The 24,087-nt window shown below is 34.0% G+C and overlaps 1 protein-coding gene across 1 annotated transcript in view; it reads right to left on the bottom strand.

Moving 5' to 3' along the window:
- Positions 1 to 24,087, bottom strand: part of PCLO (piccolo presynaptic cytomatrix protein) — a 379,046-nt gene that overhangs the window by 19,832 nt on the left and 335,127 nt on the right. Inside the window, 2 exon segments of the mRNA XM_061165135.1 lie at positions 13,006 to 13,079; positions 17,140 to 17,281. Coding sequence (XP_061021118.1) covers positions 13,006 to 13,079; positions 17,140 to 17,281 — 216 coding nt within the window.

Genomic DNA, 24,087 nt, shown 5'->3' with positions numbered 1-24,087 from the left:
GAAATAACCCAGATTCAAGGAGATATTTTATACAACAAGGCAGGCATTTGGGCCTAATGTGATTTAAGAGTTTTGTGAAAGTAGGACAGGACTGCACATTCTTTCCATCTTCTTACATAAAGAAAGCCTTTCTTTCTGAGACAAAGCCAGAAAGAACATCATTTTAGAAAGAAAAACATAGATTCTTCTGATTGATCTCCAGTGTTTTGGCATTTTTTTTGTCCCTGTGGTACATGCTCCTTAGCATCCATTTTACTGTGACCGAAAATAACCAGAGTTCTTTAAAAAAACAAAATAACTTTTGATTTGAACCTCCCATCCATTATCTTGTATAAGACCAAAAAAACAAACAAACCAAACTAAAACAACAACAAAGAACAGTAGCTGGTAGAGAATAGAAATTGAAAACCTAAAAGGACATTACATTTTAAATATTTGCAGTTATAAAACACCTCTCAAATGCATCAGGAAAACAAATCCTAAAAGGAATGAAATAGGAGAGCTGGTATGATTAGTGTTAGTTGCTCAGTCGTGTCTGACTCTTTGCAACCCCGTGAACCATAGCCCACCAGGCTCCTCTGTCCACGGGATTCTCCAGGCAAAAATACTGGAGTGAGTTGCCATTTCCTTCTTCAATGTTCTTTACTCATTGGAAAAGACCCTGATGCTGGGAAAGATTCAAGGCAGGAGGAGAAGGGGACGACAGAGGATAAGATGGTTGGATGGCATCCTGGACTCGATGGACATGAGTTTGAGCAAGTTCCAGGAGTTGGTGATGGGCAGGGAAGCCTGGCATACTGCAGTCCATGGGGTCACAAAGAGTTGGACACAACTGAGCAACTGAACTGAACTGAATGTTCTTTTCTAGAGATGCATCAAGTTTAAGAAGACAGGCATTGTTTAGATTTCCCATCTAAACTTCTCTTGACCTTTGATCTGAAACCAGGAAGATTACCCACATAGGAGAAGTGGGTATATTCTCTATTTACAGAAAAATCTTAACATCATCATGTAATGATTTTAGAAAATAAAATCAGATAATAGCATAATGTTAGGGACACTAGAAGATCCTATGAGAAAAACAGTTTGTCTTGGTAAGAGTGAAGCTGCCATCACATTGTAGAATAATCTCCAGTTTCTCACAGGAATGGATGGTGATCAGGCAGTCAAGTAACCTCTGCAAAAACCGGAGAAAACCACCTAAATGACAGCTGACTATGAGAGTCATATGCTTACATTGGCCCACTAGGTTATTTATATCATTTTGCTTTCTTTGTGCTTAGATTAATTCTGCCACTATTAACACACATAATTTTTATCCTCTTGTCAATTTCAACTGATTCCCCACTTTATTTTATTTAACTAATGTTCCTTTCTATAAAACCATTTCTCATTCAGTTTTTGCAATAAGCACTTTGTCTCCCTTGTCCTTAACTGGCAAGCTAAGCAAAAGAATATACGATAATTCTACCTCAACTTTGAATTCTCAACCTACTTGTACTGTATGTGTATATATTTGCTGCTCCCATTCCCCTTTTCATCAGTCTTACCTTGCTTTGCCCAAGAACGCTTGTGAACTTCATCACCTAATTCATAGTATTGTGTAAAATTCAAAATCAATATTGTGATTCAGTTACACATATAAACATAGTTTTCAGATTATTTTCCACTATAGGTTATTACAAGATATTGGATATAGTTCCCTATTGTACAGTAAATCCCTTCTGTTTATCTATTTTATATAATAGTGTGTATATGTTAATCCCAACCTCTTAATTTTTCCTTCTCCCACTTGCCTTTCTCCTTTGATAACCATAAATAGTTTTCTATGCCTGATTTTATTTCTGTTCTGTATATAGATTCATTTGTATTATTTTTTAGATTACACATTTAAGTGATATCATATGATATTTGTCTTTGTCTGAATTACTTCACTTAGTATGATAATTTCTAGGTCTTCACTTAAGCAAAAAAGAGAAAGGGAGAGATTAGCCCTTGTCATAAGGGCTTGGGGGTAGTTCACAGAGTCAGAGGAAAAAGCTTTTAGGGGTGCTGATGGAACAAAAAGAAGACTTCCCTAACAGAGTCAAGTGGAGTTTGCTCCATGGATAGCTTCTTAGAAAAGTCAAGGTGAAGAGTGAGCCTCAAAGGATGAATATATGTTTTCCAAGATAAAGCCATTTGAGAAGGGGTGATCATACTAAGTAAACAGCATGAGCAAATATAAGCAATTTTGGTATTACAGGATATAAATATGGTATGTGTGCGTGCTAAGTCACCTCAGTCATGTCTGACTCTTTGCAACACCATGGACTGTAGCCCACCAGTCTCCTCTGTCCATGGGATTCTCCAGGCAAGGATACTGGAGTGGATTGCTGTGCATTCCTCCAAGGGATCTTCCTGACCAAGGGATTGAACCTGCCTCTCTTATGCTTCCTGCATTGGCAGGCAGGTTCTTTACCACTCGTGCTACATGGGAAGCCAAAATATGGTATAACAGGATGTAAATATAAAGGATGTAATATATCCAATCAAACACTAGAACATACCCAGAGATAAACTGGAGAAGTTGAAGGAGGGGCTTGTTGTATTATTATTTTGTTGTGTTATTAATAGACTCTTTCTAGAGTCAGGTGGCTCTGTGGTAAAGAATCCACCGGCCAATGCAGGAAACACAGGTTTGATCCTTCCTTGGTTTGGGAAGATCCCCTCGTGGGGTGCAGTTCACAGAGTTGAAAAGAGTTGGATACAACTGAGCACACATGAGCAATGAGAGTCACGTAGACAAAGGGGTCCACAGAAACGCTTTACAGTGGAGAGTGAAAAAGCCATTTTAGTGCTATCAAAGATGATTTTGAAGATGATGATACTGTAGGTGAGGAGAACAGTTAGGAGACTAGAAAGCTCTCTGGGTGAGATGTGATGAAAACCTAAAATTGGGCAGTCACTGGAATGGAAAAGATGGAAGACATTTTGAAAATAATTAAGAGGTAAGATATTCAAGAATTTGGCAATTGCCCAAATGAGGAAATGAGACAGCAACTGGAAGAATAAAGTGACCAAATTTAAAATATAGGAAGTACAATAAAGGACAGAAATGGTATGGACCTAACAGAAGCAGAAGATATTAATAAGAGGTGGCAACAATACACAGAAGAACTATACAAAAAATATCTTCATGACCCAGATAACCATGATGCTGTGATCACTCACCTAGAGCCAGACAACGTGGGCTGTGAAGTCAAGTGGTCCTTAGGAAGCATCACTGCCAACAAAGCTAGTAGAGGTGATGGAATTCCAGCTGAACTATTCACATAGTAAAAGATGATGCTGTGAAAGTGCTGCACTCAATATGCCAGCAAATTTGAAAAAGTCAACAGTGGCCACAGGACTGGAAAAGGTCAGTGTTCATTCCAATCCCAAAGAAAGGCAATGCCAAAGAATGTTCAAACTGCTGCACAGTTGTACTCATCTCACATTCTAGCAAAGTGATGCTCAAAATTCTCCAAGACAGGCTTCAACAGTATGTGAACCGTGAACTTCCAGATGTTCAAGCTGGTTTCAGAAAAGCCAGAGGAACCAGAGATCAAACTGCCAACATCTGTTGGATCATTGAAAAAGCAAGAGAGTTCCAGAAAAACATGAACTTCTGCTTTATTGACTACGCCAAAGCCTTTGACTGTGTGGATCACAACAAACTGGAAAATTCTTCAAGAGGTGGGAATACCAGATCACCTTACCTACCTCCTGAGAAATCTGTATGTAGGTCAAGAAGCAACAGTTAGAACTGGACATGAAACCTCAGACTGTTTCCAAATTGGGAAAGAAGTACGTCAAGGCTGTATATTGTCATCTTGCTTATTTAACTTCTATGCAGAGTACATCATGCAAAATGCCAGGCTGGATGAAGCATAAGGTGGAATCAAGATTGCCAGGAGAAATATCACTAACTTAAGATATGCAGATGATACCACATTTATGGCAGAAAGTGAAGAAGAACTAAAGAGCCACTTGATGAAAGTGAAAGAGGAGAGTGAAAAAGTTGTCTTAAAACTCAACATTCAGAAAACTAAGATCATGGCATCTGGTCCCATCACTTCATGGCAGATAGATGTGGAAACAATGGAAACAGTGACAGACTTTATTTTTGGGGGGCTTTAAAATCACTGCAGATGGTGACTGATGCCATTGCTCCTTAGAAGAAAAAATATGACCAACCTAGACTGCATATTAAAAAGCAGAGACATTACTTTGCTGACTAATGTCCATCTAGTCAAAGCTATGGTTTCTCCAGTGGTCATGTATAGATGTTACAGTTGGACTATAAAAAAACCTGAGCACTGAAGAATTGATGCTTTTGAACTGTGGTGTTGGAGAAGACTCGTGAGAGTCCCTTGGACTGCAAGGAGATCCAACCAGCCAATCCTAAAGGAAATCAGTCCTGAATATTCATTGGAAGGAATGATGCCGAAGCTGAAACTCCAATACTTTGGCCACCTCATGCGAAGAACTGACTCATTTTAAAAGACCCTGATCCTGGGAAAGATTGAAGGCAGGAGGAGAAGGGAACGACAGAGGATGAGATGGTTGGATGGCATCACCGACTCAATGGACATGAGTTCAAGTAAACTCGGGGAGTTGGTAATGGACAGGGAAGCCTGGTGTGCTGCAGTCCATGGGGTCGCAAAGAGTCGGACACGACTGAGTGACTGAACTGAACTGATAATTACTTTCCTCCTTAGTGTATGCCCTGCACACACACTCACATACTCATCAGGATGCAGAAGGATCTGATTCATCAAGCTTTCCACATTTGGAACAAGAGACCAATGTCACTATATATAGACAATGTTAAGTGAGTAAAATTTGTGTTCTTCATTCAAACTCCATTTTACTCTTTAATTCATCTTTAAAATGTACTCTGAAGTGCTTACCAGATGGCCCTTTAAAGCATAGCCAATTTCTTTCTTTAAAATTCTGTGGAACGTAGGTTTGCATTTTATTATTTCCCTTCATCACTTTTTACACTGTCCTCTGTTAACACTTTCTCAGCTTCTTCATTTTAAATCATAATTATGTTTAACTACTGATCACTTACAGTGATCATCACTGTATCATTTTAGTGTAAGATGCTAGTGCCCAGAGATGTTTTATTTGCACTTTGAGTTTGAATCATTTTTTGAACAAAGCCATCCATTTCTATTTGTCTTTTTAGAGAGATCTGAGTTGTCTATCCCTTTTTTTCCCTACTGCTGACTTTGCCTGGATTCTAGTCCTTATCCTTTCTTACTTGGACCACTGAATTGCCTCCTAACTGGTCCCCTGACTGCAGACATGATCCCTTGGAATCCATCCTTCAGAGCAGCAAGTCTGATCATGGAATTTTCCTTTGCTTCCAATTGCCTGTCTGCAGCATAGAGTCTAAATCCCTCCTGACAGTGTCTGATACTTGTCAAATTATGTGAGCTGTGATTACCTTTCAAGCCTTGTCTCTCCAACACATAGCTCTGCTATAGTCACACAGAAGTTCCCACAGGTTCACCAAGAATTTACATTCTCTCATGTTACAGAGGTTTGAACTGCAAGTTCCCTCTTATTAAAAATCTTGCTAGCCCTCCTGCCATTAGATTACTCACTACTTTCATTTCAAGAAGAATCTAAAAAAAAAAAAAAAGTATTCCCTGCTAGGGAGGCTTTCCTTATCCAACCTAAAGCAGAGTGACAATATTGACATACATCTACCTCTGTCATAACTCATCCCAGTTGTACGTGAATATATCTGTCTGCTGCAGGGCATTGGTTCTTTCTAGGGGGGACTCAGCACTAATCATCTTCTGTAGAGTCAATGGGGCTTTGTGAAAAAAGCACAACCAATAAAAATGAGGAGTTACTATACTTTCAAGTAGATAATCTAGTTTTTAATTGAAGCAATATCAGTTTTTTGGGTCCAGGGTAGTAAACTCCTTCAAAACTTGTCCATCAACATACAGGGCTAACATTACTTTTTAAGACATTTGGGTATAGCAGGTATATCAAAAGAATCTTAAGTTTTAAGATATTTTGTATAAATATCAACTTCAATTTAATAAGTGTATTACTAGGTTTGATTTATCCTTCAGTCTCTCAGAGTTTTAATGTCTTGACTCAAAAATATTTATTTTGTAGGTATTTTGTATTAGTCTCTGTGCTAGACATTGGCAATATCATAAATATTATAAGATTTATTTTAGAGGGTTATTATGAAAACAGGGCCACCAGATTTTTAAAGATCCCAGCAAAACCTTTAGCAAATAAATGTCAGTTGTAATGTTGCTCTGGTTATTGCTGTTACGGAGAATGTGCTGGGGTTTTTGAGGATAAGTCATCAAGTAGAATGGAGATATATATATATATAATTCAATAGCAAGGATGTCATAATAAAATGTGTAAGGCAAAGCCATGTTACTTTGTTAGTATTTCATATACCAATGACAGTTGTCTGGGCTTTAGAGAGCAAAGCAAATTACAGAAATCACAATGGTGTATTATTTAGTGGATAAGAAAGCATCTGCTTTTGATGATAACGGTCTAAAATTTCATTTGCTTGATACAGGAAAATACTCAAATGCAGAAGATGACTTGGGTAGATAGCAAAGCATTTTTTTTAAATAAAAGATTTAAACAAGCAAATGCTTCTTTCCTATAACTGTACTGTTGCCAAGCAAATAATAGAATATGTGATGTTTTTAGAGACCAACAGTCAAACAGTAAGGAAGCAGTGTGCACTTTCCTCAGAACCTATTATCTCCTGTGTTATTTCTTTATCTTTAAAATTGGTTTATTTTGGGAAAGTGCCACTTGGTTGAGCAAGGGCTACTTATGTGATATGTCGGTCTTTTTTTTGGTCAGTTTTACTATTTTTTTAAACTCAAATATAGGTGCTTTTTTCCTATAGAAAGTTACATAAATTTTCAAATGACTCTCTAGATCAAATAAATCAGAATGTTTCAGTTAGAGAAAGTAACTAATAATCTAAATGGTGGAAAAATGAATTATCATCAATGAATTTTGCATTTTCCAAAACTCTGAAATTTTCTTTTTTGCTGGCTAAATGAATAAAATGCTAAAACTACTTGGTAGTTTGAATTCTGCCGCATTTTTGTCTACAGAGATTTTGTATTTTATTGGTATCAGTTAAAGTTAGGTGTTTTAAATGTGAAAAAGCTTGCTCTATATAGCATTGGTGCTATGAGAATATATTTAGTGAGTATGTAAAATACTTAATTGTAGTAACTATTACTAAAAGCTTTCAAGAGAATGGATATTCATTACTATTTAGGCTAATAGTAGGAAGTTACTATTACTCATAACTTTTAGGAGAATGGATATTCATTACTATTTACGGTAGTTTGTGCTAGGTTGCTTTAGTCATGTCTGATTCTTTGTGATCCCATAGACTGTAGTCCACTCCATGGACTCTAGCCCACCCCATGGACTGTAGCCCACCGAGCTCATCTGTCGATGGGATTTTGCAGTCAAGAATACTTGAGTGGGCTGCCATTTCCTTCTCCAGGTGATTTTCCCAACCCAGCGACTGAACCCTTATCTCTTATATCTCCTATATTGGCATTCGGGTTCTTTACCACTAGTGCCTGGGAAGCCCTAATAGAAGGAAGCTATTTGGGGATTCCCTGGTGGTACAGACGGCAAAAAAATCTGTCTGCAATGCAGGAAACTTGGGTTGGATCTCTGAGGTCACAAAGAGTGAGACATGACTGAGCATCTAACACTTCAAATCACTTCAGGAAGTTATTTATTGTAAACAATGCCATTTTCCCCCTCATACTTATAAATATGGTTTGACCACCATCCCTAATTTTTATTTCCTCATATATCAAAAGATTGAATCATTTTACATAATTTTATGACTTCTTCATAAAAAATCAATTCTCCCATGGCCCAACTCTTTTTACTTTGACCCAACTTCTCATTTCCCCTAACCCTTAATAACCCTGGAGAAGGAAATGGCAACCCACTCCAGTATTCTTGCTTGGAGAATTCCAGGGACAGAGAAAGCAGGGCAGGCTACAGTCCATGGGATGGCAAAGAGTCAGACATGACTGAGCAACTAACAGAACCCTTAATAAAGTTACAGAGGAGAATCTACTGTCAAGTCTTTATATCTGTTTCTTTGGTTCTTTCACATTCTTATTTCTCAAAGTAATTTTGTGTTGCCTTTATAAATTATTTATATTTAAATTTTGGTATGTCAAGATTTAGTCTTTCTTATCCTTGCTATATCGTTATGCCACAATCACGATTAAACTAATATTTGACATGCACATTAATGTGACTAATATTGCTCACTTCTGAGACCAGTGCATATTTCATGGAGTTCTTAAAGAATTTTTCCCCCTAAAATTATTAATTACTTTTACAATTTGCTTAGCTTTCTATGTACCTATTCCTAAGTGTTTCCAAAATTTCCACGTGTATTAACCCCTCTGAAGGCCATTTTTCACTTAGCTAGATACTAACTCCGGTCAATTCCCTTCCCCTTCCACACTAACATCCACTAACTTCCCCTTCCTCACTCATCATCCACCTGTAGTTAGAACTCTCAGTATTTGACCAGCTTTTTCCACGTATTCTCTCTGCCCACTGCATAACTACTGTCTTTAGAGTTTCCTCATTTCATCACTGATATCCCCACCATTATTTTCTCTACCCTTCTTGTCTCTTGGTTCCCAAGTTGTATATGTTTGTGCATGTAGGGTGGTCAGCGTATGCATGAGTGTGGTTTATTCTCTATGTTGGTGGAACATATCCTCAAGTAACTTCCAGATAGGTAGCATGGAGACCTAAAATTTTTTGAGAACTAGACATCCCAAACTGATTTTATTCAACCCTTATACCTAATGGGTCGTTTATGGATAGAATTTGAGTTTATATTCTCTTCCACTTGGAATTTCAAGGGCATTACCCATGACTCTCTTTTAAGTGTCTATTACTGCTGTTGAGACACTATATGAATTCTTATCCTTCCTCTTTGGTATGTAATATATTTTAACTATGTAAAATATATAGTTATATATTTTAATGTATTATGTAATGTATTTTAAACAACTATAAACTAGTTGTTTATAGAAACATTTGGAATCTTCTTTGTATCTCCTGCTGTTTTAAGTAAAGTAACTTTGTGGAAAACTTTAAAATCAGATAGAATAAGATTTAAAGTTGTTTTATAAGCTGCATAATGCCTATAGTGTAATTGATATTAATCTTAGTTAACAGGCCATAATCAGCAACAATGTTGATTATTTTCCTTTCCAATAATTGCAGACAGTTTCATAAATCTAAAGTATTTTTCATGCAAAAGTGCTCTAACCATTAATATTAAAAAAAGGATGGAAAGTACAATGGGCAAAAGTCAGGAGATACTAGATTATATATCAGTAGATTTTAACCTTTGCCATATAATTAGTTGACTCTGGGTGAATGGTTTCATTGTTCTGGGCCTCTGTTTCTATAACTTTAAAGTGGAAATCATTATTCTATATTTACATCCCCTACTGTTTCATGAAAATGAATCAGAAAATGCATTCATGTTTTAAAGGCATTTAGAACAAAGTAAAACTATGTATCTGTAGTATTTATATGTCTTTTTTGTTAATTTTCCACATCTATGCTAAGAGAATATTCTTGGTTTATATTCATTCACTACCCTGTACTATGTTTTAAAGTCCTTATTTTGATTCAAATGCCTCTCTCTCATAAATAAATCAGAGCACTAACTCCCAATGCAAGTATTTAAGGGACTTCTAGGCAATGAAGACATTTCCAGAAAATATTAAAAACTGCCATTCCAGATATTAATTTCAGAAAGTCTAAAATGTTCTGGGCTTACATTTAGCAATTGCCAATTCTTTAATTTGTGCTTATGGCTAAGAAATGGTCAAGATATATTAAAGAAATTTAATTCATTTCTAGTGGTCAGTTAATAACCTCCAGTGATGAATCTGTCTCAGGTAAAGACCCTGAATTATTTTTTATTTCAATAATAGACTGTTTTTAGAATATGCTTTCTATGTTAAATTTCCAGTGAGTAATTGAGGACTAGAAATCATTACCACTGAATTTTAAACTCAGGAGATTTAGGAAAGCATAATAAGGTCTAGGAAAGCCATCCTTCATGGAGAGGAGGCATTACTATACAAGGGATCCCATGAGAATTATTCTGGGAAGAAATGTGGTTTGAAACACTGTAATAAATATATATATATATATATATATAATCTTTTCAAAACAAACTGGAAAATGTAGGACCCTGAAAACATCTTTTCTGTTGGAATGCCAAAGGGCAAAAAAGAGAAGCCATTTTAGAAAACATGAGTTTAAAAGTCTTGGGAAAAAGCAGGCCAGGAGTAATCACTTACATGATACAGTCGATGGATGATAGGGAACACTGTAGGCAGACTCTTTACCAGCTGAGCTACCAGAGAAGCCCCAGGGACAATGGTAGCTAGCATACATTGAGTATGAGCCGGTCACAGTACCAAGTACCTTTCACTATTTCCATCACTCCTTGCAACACCCACTCATGGTAGATACTATTGTTATTCTTACTTTTGTAGACTAGGAACCAGAGACTTGGAAAATTTGAGTAAATTGTCTAATACCATACATATAAAAATAGTTACATTCACATTGACATTTAAAAATATATACCATGTCCATGAGTAAGAAAATATTATATGTAAAGGTGTCAAATTCCTCAAAACAGTATTAGAATTGTAGTATAATTTCAACAAATATTCATGTGGAACCTCCTTTGCTTCTCAACAAAGAGTTTTTTAAAAAAATTGAAAAATGGCTAAAAGCAGTCTAATTTAGAAAAACCAAAAATAAAACAAGAATAACAATGAGACAGGCACTGACAGATACAAATAGAATGAAAGGTCAACAAAATGTTCCATTAAGGCCATTACCAGACATGAATGTTCTTAAAAACTCTGAATATGATTGATATGATATTTCATACTAGTTAGGAAAGGAAAGCTTATTACCTTATCACCTTGAATAAAAAAATTTACTTAATTCAATATTACCTTTCACACCACAAAAAAGCTAGAAGAAAACAGAAATAATTATGTACCTAGTATCCTCCATGTGGAGAAAGAATATTCAAGCAAATGATTAAAGAAGAAATAAATAATATTATAAATTTGATCTCACATATTTTCGAATGTAAGTTTAGGAACAAAAGTCAGGGATTTAAATTTCCCTTTTAAAGGGCTTGGACACAACCCTTTGTTCACATTTATGTTACTCATACCCATGGATTGAACATCCAGGGATTGTGCTACAATCTAAGCTTCATCCCCAGTGCTTACCCTACTGCCATTAACAACAGTATTTGCTGAGGGACTCCTTGGATGTCCTAGTAACATCTGCTACTCTGTTCTAGTTAGGGGTCTTTCAGAATGATTTTGTATTTTTGTCTCTGCAAGCTAATTTTTAAACAACCCAGTTGGACAAGGAAATTAAATTAAATGAAAATTTTACATAGAGCACTTGTATATTCTAATCTACAAACCCCTAGAGAGATAACTATCATTTACTCCATTTTCTTTTTCCTATTAGAGAAAATATTTGGAGAAAATTAAACAAAACAAAACCAAACACTTTTTTGGTGTGTTTATGAAAACAAGACAAGACAGAGGACTCCAGTCCTGAGACCTAGATTTTTTCTTCGTCAGGAAGTCATTTCTGTCCTACACTTGCCTCGTAGACTTTGCAAAATATGTTCATACACCTAAGAAGGACTCATATTAATCACTGTTACAGTTACATGTATAGAAAGAGATACCTATATAAAATAGATGAGATACCAGTTAAAATGAGATTTGCATTATTTCTATATAAACCCTTATGCTTAAGAAAATTTCCAATATTAAATCAAAACTTGTTCTCCTTCCTAAACCCCTGCCCTCCCCCCACCACCACAGCCTTAGGTTGACATCCTTAGGTGATGTGCCTGCACATACTTAATTATCTGAAAATACTTGCGAGTAGAATTTAGCATATTACTAAAATAGTAGAAGTTTATTTGTTCTGGCCCATTGAAAAGGAAAATTGAGTGATCAAATTCAGGCTTCCAAAGATACTTAAGAGAATAAGTGATTTATTAGGGTTATTTGTTCTTTAAATGCACACAGCCTGGCAAAGGAAGCCTCATACAGAGTCGAGATCCTAACGCCTCCTGCTAAAGCTTGTGAACATCTGGTTTAGGAGAATAAATGGGTCATGTCAGTCATTATATGTAATGTACATGGATACCCACCAGCAAAGAATAACATAATTAGAAATTTAAGAAATGTGGCAAAGGGCCAAATTGTCTATTTTGAGTGTATTAGAAGTTTTCAAGGTAAACTGGGGAAATACCAGTACAACTGGAAAGTCTAATTGATTTGATCTAAATCTTTGAAGTGGTCTTGCATAAGCTCTCCCAAGAAGTGCATATTTTATCTTGATGTATATCACTCTTCTGGATTGAATCTAAATGTCTTTGTCTTACATCCACTTCTAATTTAATAATAGCTACAATTTAAAGAATATTAATCATGTGCCATACATGGTGCTTATTTGCTCTTTACATTGTGCACTTACTTAAACTATGGGCATTCAATCATTCATAGCAGAAATATTTCACAAAAATTACTATTTTCCACTACAACTTAGATGAGAATCTCAGAACCTTTGATTGATCTTATATTCTGACACTGAATTAATCTCCTGCTAGGATTAAAATTTATGAGTCCGTGCTGTACAGAAGATGAAACATTATTAGAAAAAAATGACTAAGAGGAAACAGATTTTTAAAAAATCAGAACTCATAATAAGTTGACTTGTTTAATAAGTAGTACTTAGAAGTCAACATTAATATTAAAACAAAAACATACAAACAAACAAATCTGTATAGCATACAGATTCAACCAAAATACAGGATAGTAAATTTTAACTTACCTTCAGTGTCTGCTAGTCCTATGCCTACTCCTGTCTGTTTTATAGGCTCTTGCCCATTCTGTCCCATCTTTCCTCTGTTTAGAAAGGAAATAAAAGTTTATATACTTCAATTATTATCTTAAATGCAAATGTGAAGTCTAAGTTTGAAAAATAGAATGCGACATTATATATTCAAACCTGCAACAAATTACTTGAATGGCATATATAAACATAATAAATTGATTACTATCATGTTAATTTTAAAGTGGATATTTATTCATTATTCCTAGTTAGGCTAAACATTGTACCTCAAAATTCAGTGTTCTATTCATGGACTCATTTATCAAAGACCAGACCATCATGAAATCTTCTAATTTTGTTTTGGAATGGGGATTTTTTTTTTTTACCATTTTTAACTCAAGAAGGAGGAGAGTTTTTTTAGATCTACACTTTGTTATGATGAGTTATATAGATCTTTTGGTGAGAAGGGAAATTTTGAATTGAATAACTTAAAATAATATTGAGATAATATGGATGTTTATTTCTTTCAGATCCTTCCTGTGCGTAGCTTATTGGCTTTTGAAGTCATCCTGCTTGGTCTCTACTTCTGACTCTATTACTTTATGCTGTCATTGAAAGTAAATCTACTTCTGGTGAAGACTATTTCTTCTTTTGTAATTTAAGGATAGTAACACGAGTTACCCTTTGGTTATGAGAAAATCACATGGAAAATGTATATAAGTGCTTAGCACAGTGACTGAAACAGCATAATATTCAATATATATAAAGGTCTGATAGGTAGTTGCATACATAAATGGCTTCAGAATTCAGCCAAAGGCTGCAAACCATTTTTAGGTTTGGCCTTCAACTGCTTTTGGAAGGCCAAACAGATGAAGAACTCAGGATACTTTGAGCCCTGTGAGTTCAGAATATTGATAATGTAACAGCCAAAAGAATATAGGCACTTCTTATTTCTTCAGAGAAAAAGTTACATGGCATACAAAAGATTCTGAAGTTGCCCTTATATGTAGTTATATAAGATGTTCTAAAAAGATGGGCTAAAAAGGTTTAAGCGTTTTTAAAAAAGGTGCTTGATCAAAGAAATGTCTTGATATTATACTTTCCAGACAATAATTCTAACATGGCAGTATTTACTAACAATTCATTTTTATTCTCACAAAAATATTTAATTTGCCCAACAAGTGAAAATGTAACCATACTTATTTCTTAAGAATCTAATTATATCTTAAAAATGGCTCTAAAGATCCTCATCATTTTACTGAAATGGTTCTGCACATAATGAAAGAGGAACTGATGTAAATTCAAAAATTATTTTACCTTGAAAGCCATTACATTGTTCCAATGTAACAATCCTAGGTCAAAGTTTTAAGCACATATTTTTATTTATTGATATTGTGAAGGATAAAGGTAGAAATGTTAGAAATATATATATATATATAGTCTGCATCTGAATATGTACAAAAAAGTCTTGATTAAGCAATGCACGAAACTTCAACTTACGTAATTACTTCAGTGAGATTTACGACAGAGTTGATAAGTTAAAAAAAGTAATTTTGCTGTATCTGCTACTATTACACAGGGAGAAAGCCTAATAGTAGCAATCTTCCCTTTAGCAGTACCCTATATTAGTAGAGCTAGCCAAAACACAACCTGTTATGGACCCATACTCAGTTGAAAGTGAGAAACATTTTAGCAGTGCTGATCTAGTAGATCAGAGTGCTAAAAAATTACTATTCTATTCTGTGCCAGACTTTAACAAAATAAACATAATTTTTAGTAATTGTATCAAGAATTTTTTGGATAATTTTTTATTTGGTCTTGAGGTTTAGATTTAATATTTTAATGATGCTATTCAGCTGCAGTACTTGCTTCTATTGAAAACTGATTTTAACATTTGGTATTTAGACAAAATGTATATTAGGTGCATTTTAAGATCATACAGAAAACTTGCAGCACTGTGAAAGCTAAATGAAGTACAAAGGAAATATAACTGTGGGTCATATAAAGGATGCAATTTTTTTTAAATTCCCAATAAATAACCTTCAGCTCAGAACATTATGACTGCACAAATGATAATGTTTATTTGTTAAACAATCACCAAGTAGTTATTGAACATTTATGCTAGCCCAAGCAATAATTGTGTTAGATACAAAGGGAGATAAAAGAACCACCAAATACTGCTTCTTACATATCTCCTGTAATGCTTTAGAAAAGAGAACTTTCTTTGTGCTCATATGGCAAAACAATAGCTTCCTAGGTAGTTTGAAAAGCTTTTGATTTACAAAAGAAACAAGAAAATGCGAAAAAAAACAAAATTGAAATGTGGTCTGTAGATAAAAAAAAAATCCACTTTAGACATTCAGATATTGAGGAAATAATGTACTTTATGCTCTGGAAGTTATAATTTGTCATCAGTGTTAAATTATATATCTTGAAAGGTACAGATAAACTGGAAGGTACAGATAAATTGGAAGTGATGTGTGGTGCAAAACCTTTATTGACATACGATATTCACAGCTTGGAGACAGGAATGCAATGACTTTGTGGAAATTCTCTTCTGTTAAATTGGATCATCAATGTGTGGACCTACGAGATTGTATCCCTTTTAGAAATCATTGCCAATAAAAATGAACTGATTAAATACAAGTAGGTCCATTGAATCCACAACCTACATCTTAAAAAACTAGATGGAGAGAGAATCCAATACTGAGTCAAGTAGGAAAAACATATCCTGAAAATCACAAAATAAACAAATTTTTCACTGTACAAATCTATTTTACCCTATTATTTTGCTTTTATAAACTTGAGCCATCATCTAAATATTAGAGCTCTTCTGGGGATCAAAAGGAAAGATTTGAAAAAAAAAAACCTTGACATTAAAACAAAGAGAAGTAAAAGTTCCACTCCCAGAGAAGATGTCACTCAACAAAGAAAATGAAAAAGACCCTTTAACATGGGCCCAGGCCAGTGGTTCACAAACTCACTCTGTAAAAGGCCAGACAATAAAGGATTTGAATGGTCTCTGCTGCAGTCACACAATCCTGCCCCTAGAGCACAGACAATAGTAGGTAACACATAAGCAAGCTGGTGGGGCCGTATTCCAATAAAACTTAACATATGGACACAAATTTCAAATTCACACAATTATCATGTATCACAGAATGCTATTCTTCTGGGCTTTTGGGAAACATTTAAAAATGCAAAAGCCATTTTTAGTTTTTCCCAGACCTTACAAAACCAGGCAGTGGGCTGGATTCACCCTGGCCTAGATCCTGGAGCTGTGACCCAATGGCATTTTTGAAAACTTAACAACTAGTTACTGGAGAAAGTCAGGAAGTTTAGATTTTTATATTGGAACATAGATAACATATTTATCTTGGATTTATCTTGGATGCTACTAAATTTTGCCACCAATATGACTAAAACCATTCTAACACATTCTAAACACAATCTGCCTTAGTTTTGCATTTTATTTGCAATATGATTTTCTTGAGGCTTAACATATTATAAATGAACTTTATTCCAAGAGTATCTATTTGGGAACCTATATATAGCTTATTACTTGTTCTAGAAAATATGGTTCCACTTCAAAATATTCCATTTTAACGGTAGAAGAATTTATAGTTGAAAAGTTATTAGTAGTCCAATGTGTTTTCTATTTCAAATATGATATATGAGCTCTTTATATATATTTAAATGTCTCCTGATTCAAAATAAATTATACATTATATGATTAAAGCATCCACATACTCCTGCTGCTGAACTTCCTTCAGCATCAGTTCAGTCCAGTTCAGTCGCTCAGTTGTGTCCGATTCTTTGCAACCCCATGGACACATAAGTTATTATTTTAGCAGTTATTATTGAATATTATTAAATATTGAATATTGATAATATTCAATACTGAATGTACTGATTAAGTAGTCCTGGTAGTGACCAGCATTCATCCTTAGACTTCACTAAATTAATCCAATCTTTCCTGAATAGTCTATTTTTCTGTTGACGCAAAGAGTGGAAGTGCTTCAGAGACACTGACTCAAACTTGGATAATTATCTAGTTATTTCCTTTTCATTGGTAAGAAAAGCTTACTCATGATGCTGTTAACTTTGTAGTGGGAAAAAAAGAGAGCCACTTACATCCTTGGAATAGGAAATAGATTAGTCTCCCCTGCAGTGCTGCTGCTTCCTTCACTGTCCACGCTATACCCACTGCCAAAGCTGCTGCCCGAGGAGCCAGTGGACACGGAGCTTTCTGCAGGCCGCTGATTGGTGGGCTTGGCTGCATGGTGTGGGAAGAGTCAACGCCACAGTCAATCAATGAAAGTCCAACTGATCTCCAAATGCAACTTAAACGTTTTTTCTTCATTTACATTATAAAGAAAGAGCTCTGGACCAATAACTTTCAGTGGCAACACTAAAGCCCTTGATTGTTTTTGTTGGACAAAAGAGAAAAACAAAATCACTTCTAGGGATAAATCATCAGATTTTTAGACTGAGTTAAATATTATCTGTTGTGATTTATTTTTACTGTATTACAATAATAATATGGCAAGCAAATAAGAATTGTGGCTATTTCATAGAGAAAAGGCTTTAGGAAGACTTGGGTAGATAGAAGTGATAGAATACGTGAAAATTGCTTCAATATTTTCCATATTAATAACCAGCAATTTAAGAAGTCAAGGTGCAAAATAGATCATTTCAGGAAATGATTAATAATTCTGGACTTGTTTGTATGTAGCTCTACCAACTGCCTCCAGCAGGTTTTAAAATTTGAAGATATTTATTTCCCCTTAGTCATATCCTAGTTTATGAGTGGGAGTTGTTTTAAATAACCCATGAGTTTGATTTTTGAACATAAGAATTCATATTCCCATAGAAGAATTATGAATTTGTATTATAAATTATGCAATAAGTGAATGGTAATGTTAGCAGAGTTCTAGATTATAGATTTGGGAGGAAATTTTGATGCCAAAGAAATAAAGAGAAACAAAGAGTTTCCTATTTTTTGTGGGGGTTGGGGAGATCCTCTAGGCAGATTTTTGAAACTATCAGTTTTCTTCTGCTGTGTGGTCAGAGTTTTCAGAGTGTGAGCTTTGATCTCACAGAATATGGTTTTGAATCCCCAATCCTGCTGAAGTAGCTCTAGGAAGTCTGTTTCCTCATTTGACAATAATGGAGTCAATAAAGCCTCCCTCATAAGATGATGATAATGAGGAGGGAGACAAAGCTGGAATACAGTAACCCACACTTCTTTGTATTGTGATTTTCTTTGCTATTCCCATCAGACCTCTTCTTCAGGGCTTTATCATCGATGGCTGTTTCCGTCTTTGAGAGTATCTGGTCCCTGACGGTGAATTCACCTTGATTGTCTTCTAGTTTTAGATGTACTCTAAGCTGCAAAACTACTTAGATTCTCTCTCTTCCATAAATATTCTTCTACTGTTTAGTTAGGAGTTTCTTAAGCAGTTGGATGGATCCACACCACTTGGTAAAGAGTTGATAATCTTTTAATGATCTTATATTATCAACATTTTTCTTAAGGAAATGTATAAAAGCACAAAGGCAATCTGGCGGTGCTTTAAGCAGTATACCCAAATAAAATAGAAAACATAGACACTGTGAAGGAAATCATTTGAGGGCAGGAAACTCTATCAGATTAGCTAGGATCAAGTCTTTCAAAGGTTTTAAGTTTTTTCTCACTTCTTCCCTTCCATTTCTGAACAAGCAGTTTCTCTAAAGCCACCAGAGATTTTCATACCATCTATTTCAGTGATAGTAGGATTCTTTTTCCAGAATATAGAAGGAAAAGATATTTGATAATTAGTCAGTTATATGTCAGGTGTGTATTAAATTGGGAACAGCTAGTTAGAAAAGTGCCTGAATCTTCTTAAGTAATCAGTCACCAGTGAATTAAGAGTAACACATAAGACTAGATTTCCAGAAAAAGAATAATAATCATAATGCTTGTTTAATATTCTCTTTGACTTATGTAGAAGAAACCTGGCTGATGTGTTAAGTATTTTTTAAAAGATAAAGTTATGAAATGCAAGGGTAATATGACAGATAAAATTATGAACACACTAAAGTAGATTAAACTGTATAGTCAACTGCATAGTGAGTCAGACAAGTCAACAGATTGTAAACAAGGAAAAGCTATCACACTTTTTGATTGTCAATAGATAATTCAACTAACTATATTGTTAATATTTTTAGTATGATACTGAATGTAAGAAAATGATTTCATCAACTGAAAATCTCAATATATTATTTTCAAAGACAAACCTTAATTAATAGACATTATTTTTAAATTCAGTTTACTAACTTAAAACTTTATTTTTTTAAATCCCTAGCAATCTCACAAATCTCACAATACATCAAAATATCCAATGATGTCTTATTATTTACATTTCAAAATATCTAATCCTTTCTTTGGCAAACTTTGATTTTTACCTGATGCAGTTTCTAGCTCTAGTCCTCTTCTGGGATATTTGAGAAATGTGAACAGAATGTAAAACAAAATAATCATAGGAAAGGAAAAAGGCTAGAAATAAATTTAAGGAAACAGTTTTTTCATATTGCCTAGGTGAATGGAAATTTCATGTGTAAAAACTATTAAAGTGTTGCCAATATTTTAAATGCAAACCAGTAATATTTAAACAAATAAAACTAAATATAGGGAACATATACAAATTTCAGAATAAATTTCAGAACAAATTTCAGAGAAATAAATAAGTCCACCTTTGTAAAATGAAATTGCATGTAAAGTTAAATCTAAAGAAATTTTGGGTATTTAGCTGAATAACTGAAGTGAATCTATATGTTTGGTATTATTTTAATAAAATGTCTGTGCATGACTGCAATTTTTTCATAACCTGACATAAATATAGAGACAGCTTGACATTTAGTTTCTGAAAATGAATTCAATTATAATGCAGAATATATCTTCCCTGTACAGGGCTATATCTATGTTGCATAAAATGAGGTTAAAAATATAGAAATGCAGTTTTGAAGAGCTGGTGCTGAGTCCAAATATTTTAATAGTTCCTTTTCAGTTACTTGAAACAACACATCTATTTACTAATTTTCTTTAATTGAATCAGCTCCCACATAAAAAACCATCAATTATATTAAACTAAATCTGTATTTCTGCAAACCTCAAACAGTAAGTTCTAAAAGCAATGAATAAAGTGCTTTAAGGACTTTCTATTAGAGGCCAGCTTGTAATTTCAAGACATCTCATGATTTCAGTCAAATTCTTGTTTGCTTTATCAAATCTGTTTTGTTTACCTTATCATCTGTTGTTTTCCACATGTACCTCTTATAATTTTCCTTTGTATATTCTTCATTGAAGCCCATTCAGACCACTCACTTTGAATCTCTGTGATTTGGTTTTTCTTCTCCTGAGCTCTAGCCAAGTCTCTTTCCAATTTTGTTATACCTTCCTCTGACCCTGTCATTTTCTCTATCTAAATAATACTCATCTGGAAAGGCTCAGTTCAGAGAGAACCTGTTTCATACATTTCCCTCATCTTCACAATCAGAAGTGAACTCTCCTATGTCTAGACTCTCATAGCACATAACTTGTATACCTTTTACAGCAATAATCACTTTCTATATTTATTTGTAGTTGTTAGAGTCATGTGGTTATTGGAAGCAGAACCTACCTATGTTTGTTCCATGGTAGCCTTCTTAAAAGCTTAATCCTGGAACTATGCTGAAGCAATATTTAATAAATTGATAGTAAAAATTATAATAATGATAATTATACTAATAATTCTTTCCTTTAACCAAACAGCTTAAAATATCTGAGTGATATAGAAGATTTCTCAATTTTTAAAAATCCAGTTAATCCCATGGACGGAGAAGCCTGGTAGGCTACAGTCCATGGGGTTGCAAAGAGTCTGAGTGACTTCACTTCACTCTGTGTTGATACAAATCAAAAATTTCTCATCAGAAACACCACAGTTGTTTTTTTTTTTAACCCCATGTTCTTTGTCAATGAAACTTTGGGTGATCTAGTTTTTTGGTTGACATTTAAAATCAGAGATTCAACTTTAATCTGTCATACTGCATAGAAAAATATGATCATTGACCAGATGTTTTGTCATACCAAATACCCCAAACTGGTTTGACTGAAAGAGATATTTAATGATAACACACAAAACAGGGGAGAGCATATCCTTGTGAATTCATAACAGACCATGAATATTATATATATACACACACATATATATATTTCTAAACTGGAGTGACAGAATAATACATAAGGTAACATTCCATGGGAGATACTAGAGGTGCTAACACAGATATTGGCACTTACGCTGACTGTAACTCTTGGTGTACAGATAGGAGGTAAGCTCTGGCTTCTATTTCAGTAAAATGTCTCTCTACATTTCTTGTAGAAAATAATACTTGAAAACAGTAAAACTAAATATGATTTTTCATAATTTTATGATTTCAAAATTAACAATTAAAAAAAACTCTTCATTCTTCCAAAGCTTTAACAGAATTTCAGAAGTCATGTATTATGCACCTGTGTATTACATATGAAAATATTTATTTTACATTAGATTTGTGACTTTTTAAATAATGAAAAACATTTTTGGAGCCATTTTCTTAGTGAATTACATTTTGGGAAGCCTATTTTCTTTTTGAATTTTTACTTGTATTTTCAAGAACCAACTAGAAAAAGAATGTATCAAGTAAATATGTGATGGTATAAGTCTACTTCTAGAGAAGAATAAATACTAGCATGCTGAATCATTTTGGGACTCATTTATTGAAAGGGCATTTCAGGTAAATTAATTTTATCTTCTGTGAGGCAATTCAATCTGTTTTGAATTATTCTCTGACCTCTTCATTTTCTGTGGCTGCTAGCTGGTTAGACACCATTTTGTTTGATTACTCCTCTGTGGCTAACCTTTATTAAATAGGGCAGTGTCTCTTTGACTGCGCATCTGTCTTCAATTAGCTTGCTGTTGATTTTCCTCTGTACTATACATACATCTTTAAAAAATGCAGAACTATCCCTGTACCTACCACATGATGGCAGCACAGTGTTCAAAGTGTCACATCGACATTGTGGATGACTGTAACTGCACAATCATGGACTCTAAAATTAACTAGTTCCAGAACATCATCTTGTTTATAGAAAAACTAAGCCCCTCTCCTGTTTTTTTAAAAAAAAGTTTAAAGTTTAAGTGACTTTTTCCAGGTCACACATTCATTAATGAAAGAGAATCAAGACTAATCAAAATTAATGAAAGTGCTCATCCAGTTTTCTATAATATTGAATTGTCTCAAATCAAGGGTTGTCTATTATAGAATTCAGTGCTTGGAATGTATGAAGCCTGTGCTATTCTTTCACTGGTTTTATGTCTCTGGTCCAGCTCAAAGGTGTTTCCAAATATTTCAGGAGTAATTTATTATGTAGGTAAGCCTATAATTTCCTATTATATATATTATTATAATATTCCTATATGCAGTATTAATATTATCTTCATAGATACAGTGTATAGGACTTTACAATCAATTGTTTGGAATTAAGATAAATCAATCAATAATTCTTTTATTTCAATAGTATAATGATGGAACTGAAATAACTGCCTATTGTTGAAGTTATAGCATGCATTTTCATTGTTGTTCTTTAGCTAGTATTATATTTACATTAGTGACCTTTTCTACTTTACCTTTCACTCTATTTTCTGTCTATTATCATTGTTGCTTTTGTGTTATTTTTACCAAAGAGATCTTGCAGCTTTATCTCATTTGCTGATTGGATTTGGATGGAGACCAAATGTCAGATTTTAATTTCTACTGTTACCAGAATTATTGGTAGGTTTTCCCTAAATTATGTCTGGTAACATTTTTAGGTTTTCTACTACCATCCAGGAGTATTAAGAAGAGATATTGCATCTTATAAGGACTTTAGAAATTTATATACTTTTTTTCTGATTTACTTCAATATATTCAGTATCCAATTAGGAAAAATTTAAAAGAAGACACTAGAAAAATGGTCTAGGTGGCTTCAATATAATTATCTGTATTTGTAACCTCCAGATTGTAATTATTTACATTTGTTACCTCCAGATTATAAGTCTTCACAAATAAAAGTATTTAAAATAGACACCTCTAATTTCTGTATTGGTCATTTGTAGACTCTTGGATGAGGGCAGTGGAAGGATGTCACTACAATATTTTCTAAATGAAAAATTATTGGTGATTTTATTACTTCTCTCCCGGGGTTGCTGAAGACAAAATTAACACTAACACTGGGCTTGGTCAGTCAGAAATATATTTGTATGCATATATCAGAAAGTTATAACAAACTTATAAAAATCAAAATACGTCCCTTAAAATATTCCGTATTATTCACATAGTAGCTTCTTTGAGACAGGGAGATGATGTGATGCCTCTATGTTCTGTCTTCAGAAAGACACTAAAGCTTTTGTTGCTGCTTGCACTCTTCCCTCTCCATAAGGTTCAGCATACTATTGTTCTGTATCTGTGCTACAATGTTGCCTTTTAGTGAGTCTTACTTTCGAAAGGTGTTTTTGGTTAAGAACATGTTTTGGAAGAAACTGCTTAAAGATTAAATGTGGATCAAAATTTCAGATTAAATAATGGATAAATCTTTGAATAAAATGTCATTAAAGTTAATCCATTTTATCTTAAATAAATTTAGTTTATAATTCCAGCTATGTCCAAACAAATAAAATGAACAAAGAATTTATCAAGGACCAAGTTTTTGTGCTAAAAAATGCTAACACAATTAAGATCTTTAACCTTAAATGACACAATAAAAATCTTTAAAAGATTCATAGTAAGGAGAATCCTATTTGAAAGAAAAAATATTCAAGGGCATCAATTTTTCAAGGGCAACTCTATTTTACAATATTCTCTTTTGAAACTTAAATATCCTCTCTCTTGCAGTTTGCTTGCAAGAGTAATTATATAGTCACTTTTGAAAAATGTTCTTCATAATCCTGAAACTGATTACTAAGATCATGAATACTTGGATAACAAGGATGTTATTCTTAAATGGAATCCAAATATTTTGACTTATATAAAAATCCTGCCCAAAGG

This window comes from Dama dama, chromosome 18, assembly GCF_033118175.1.
Source record: "Dama dama isolate Ldn47 chromosome 18, ASM3311817v1, whole genome shotgun sequence".
Taxonomy (NCBI): domain Eukaryota; kingdom Metazoa; phylum Chordata; class Mammalia; order Artiodactyla; family Cervidae; genus Dama; species Dama dama.
Note: the sequence above shows the minus strand (reverse complement) of the source record. Positions and strands in the feature narration are given on the sequence as shown.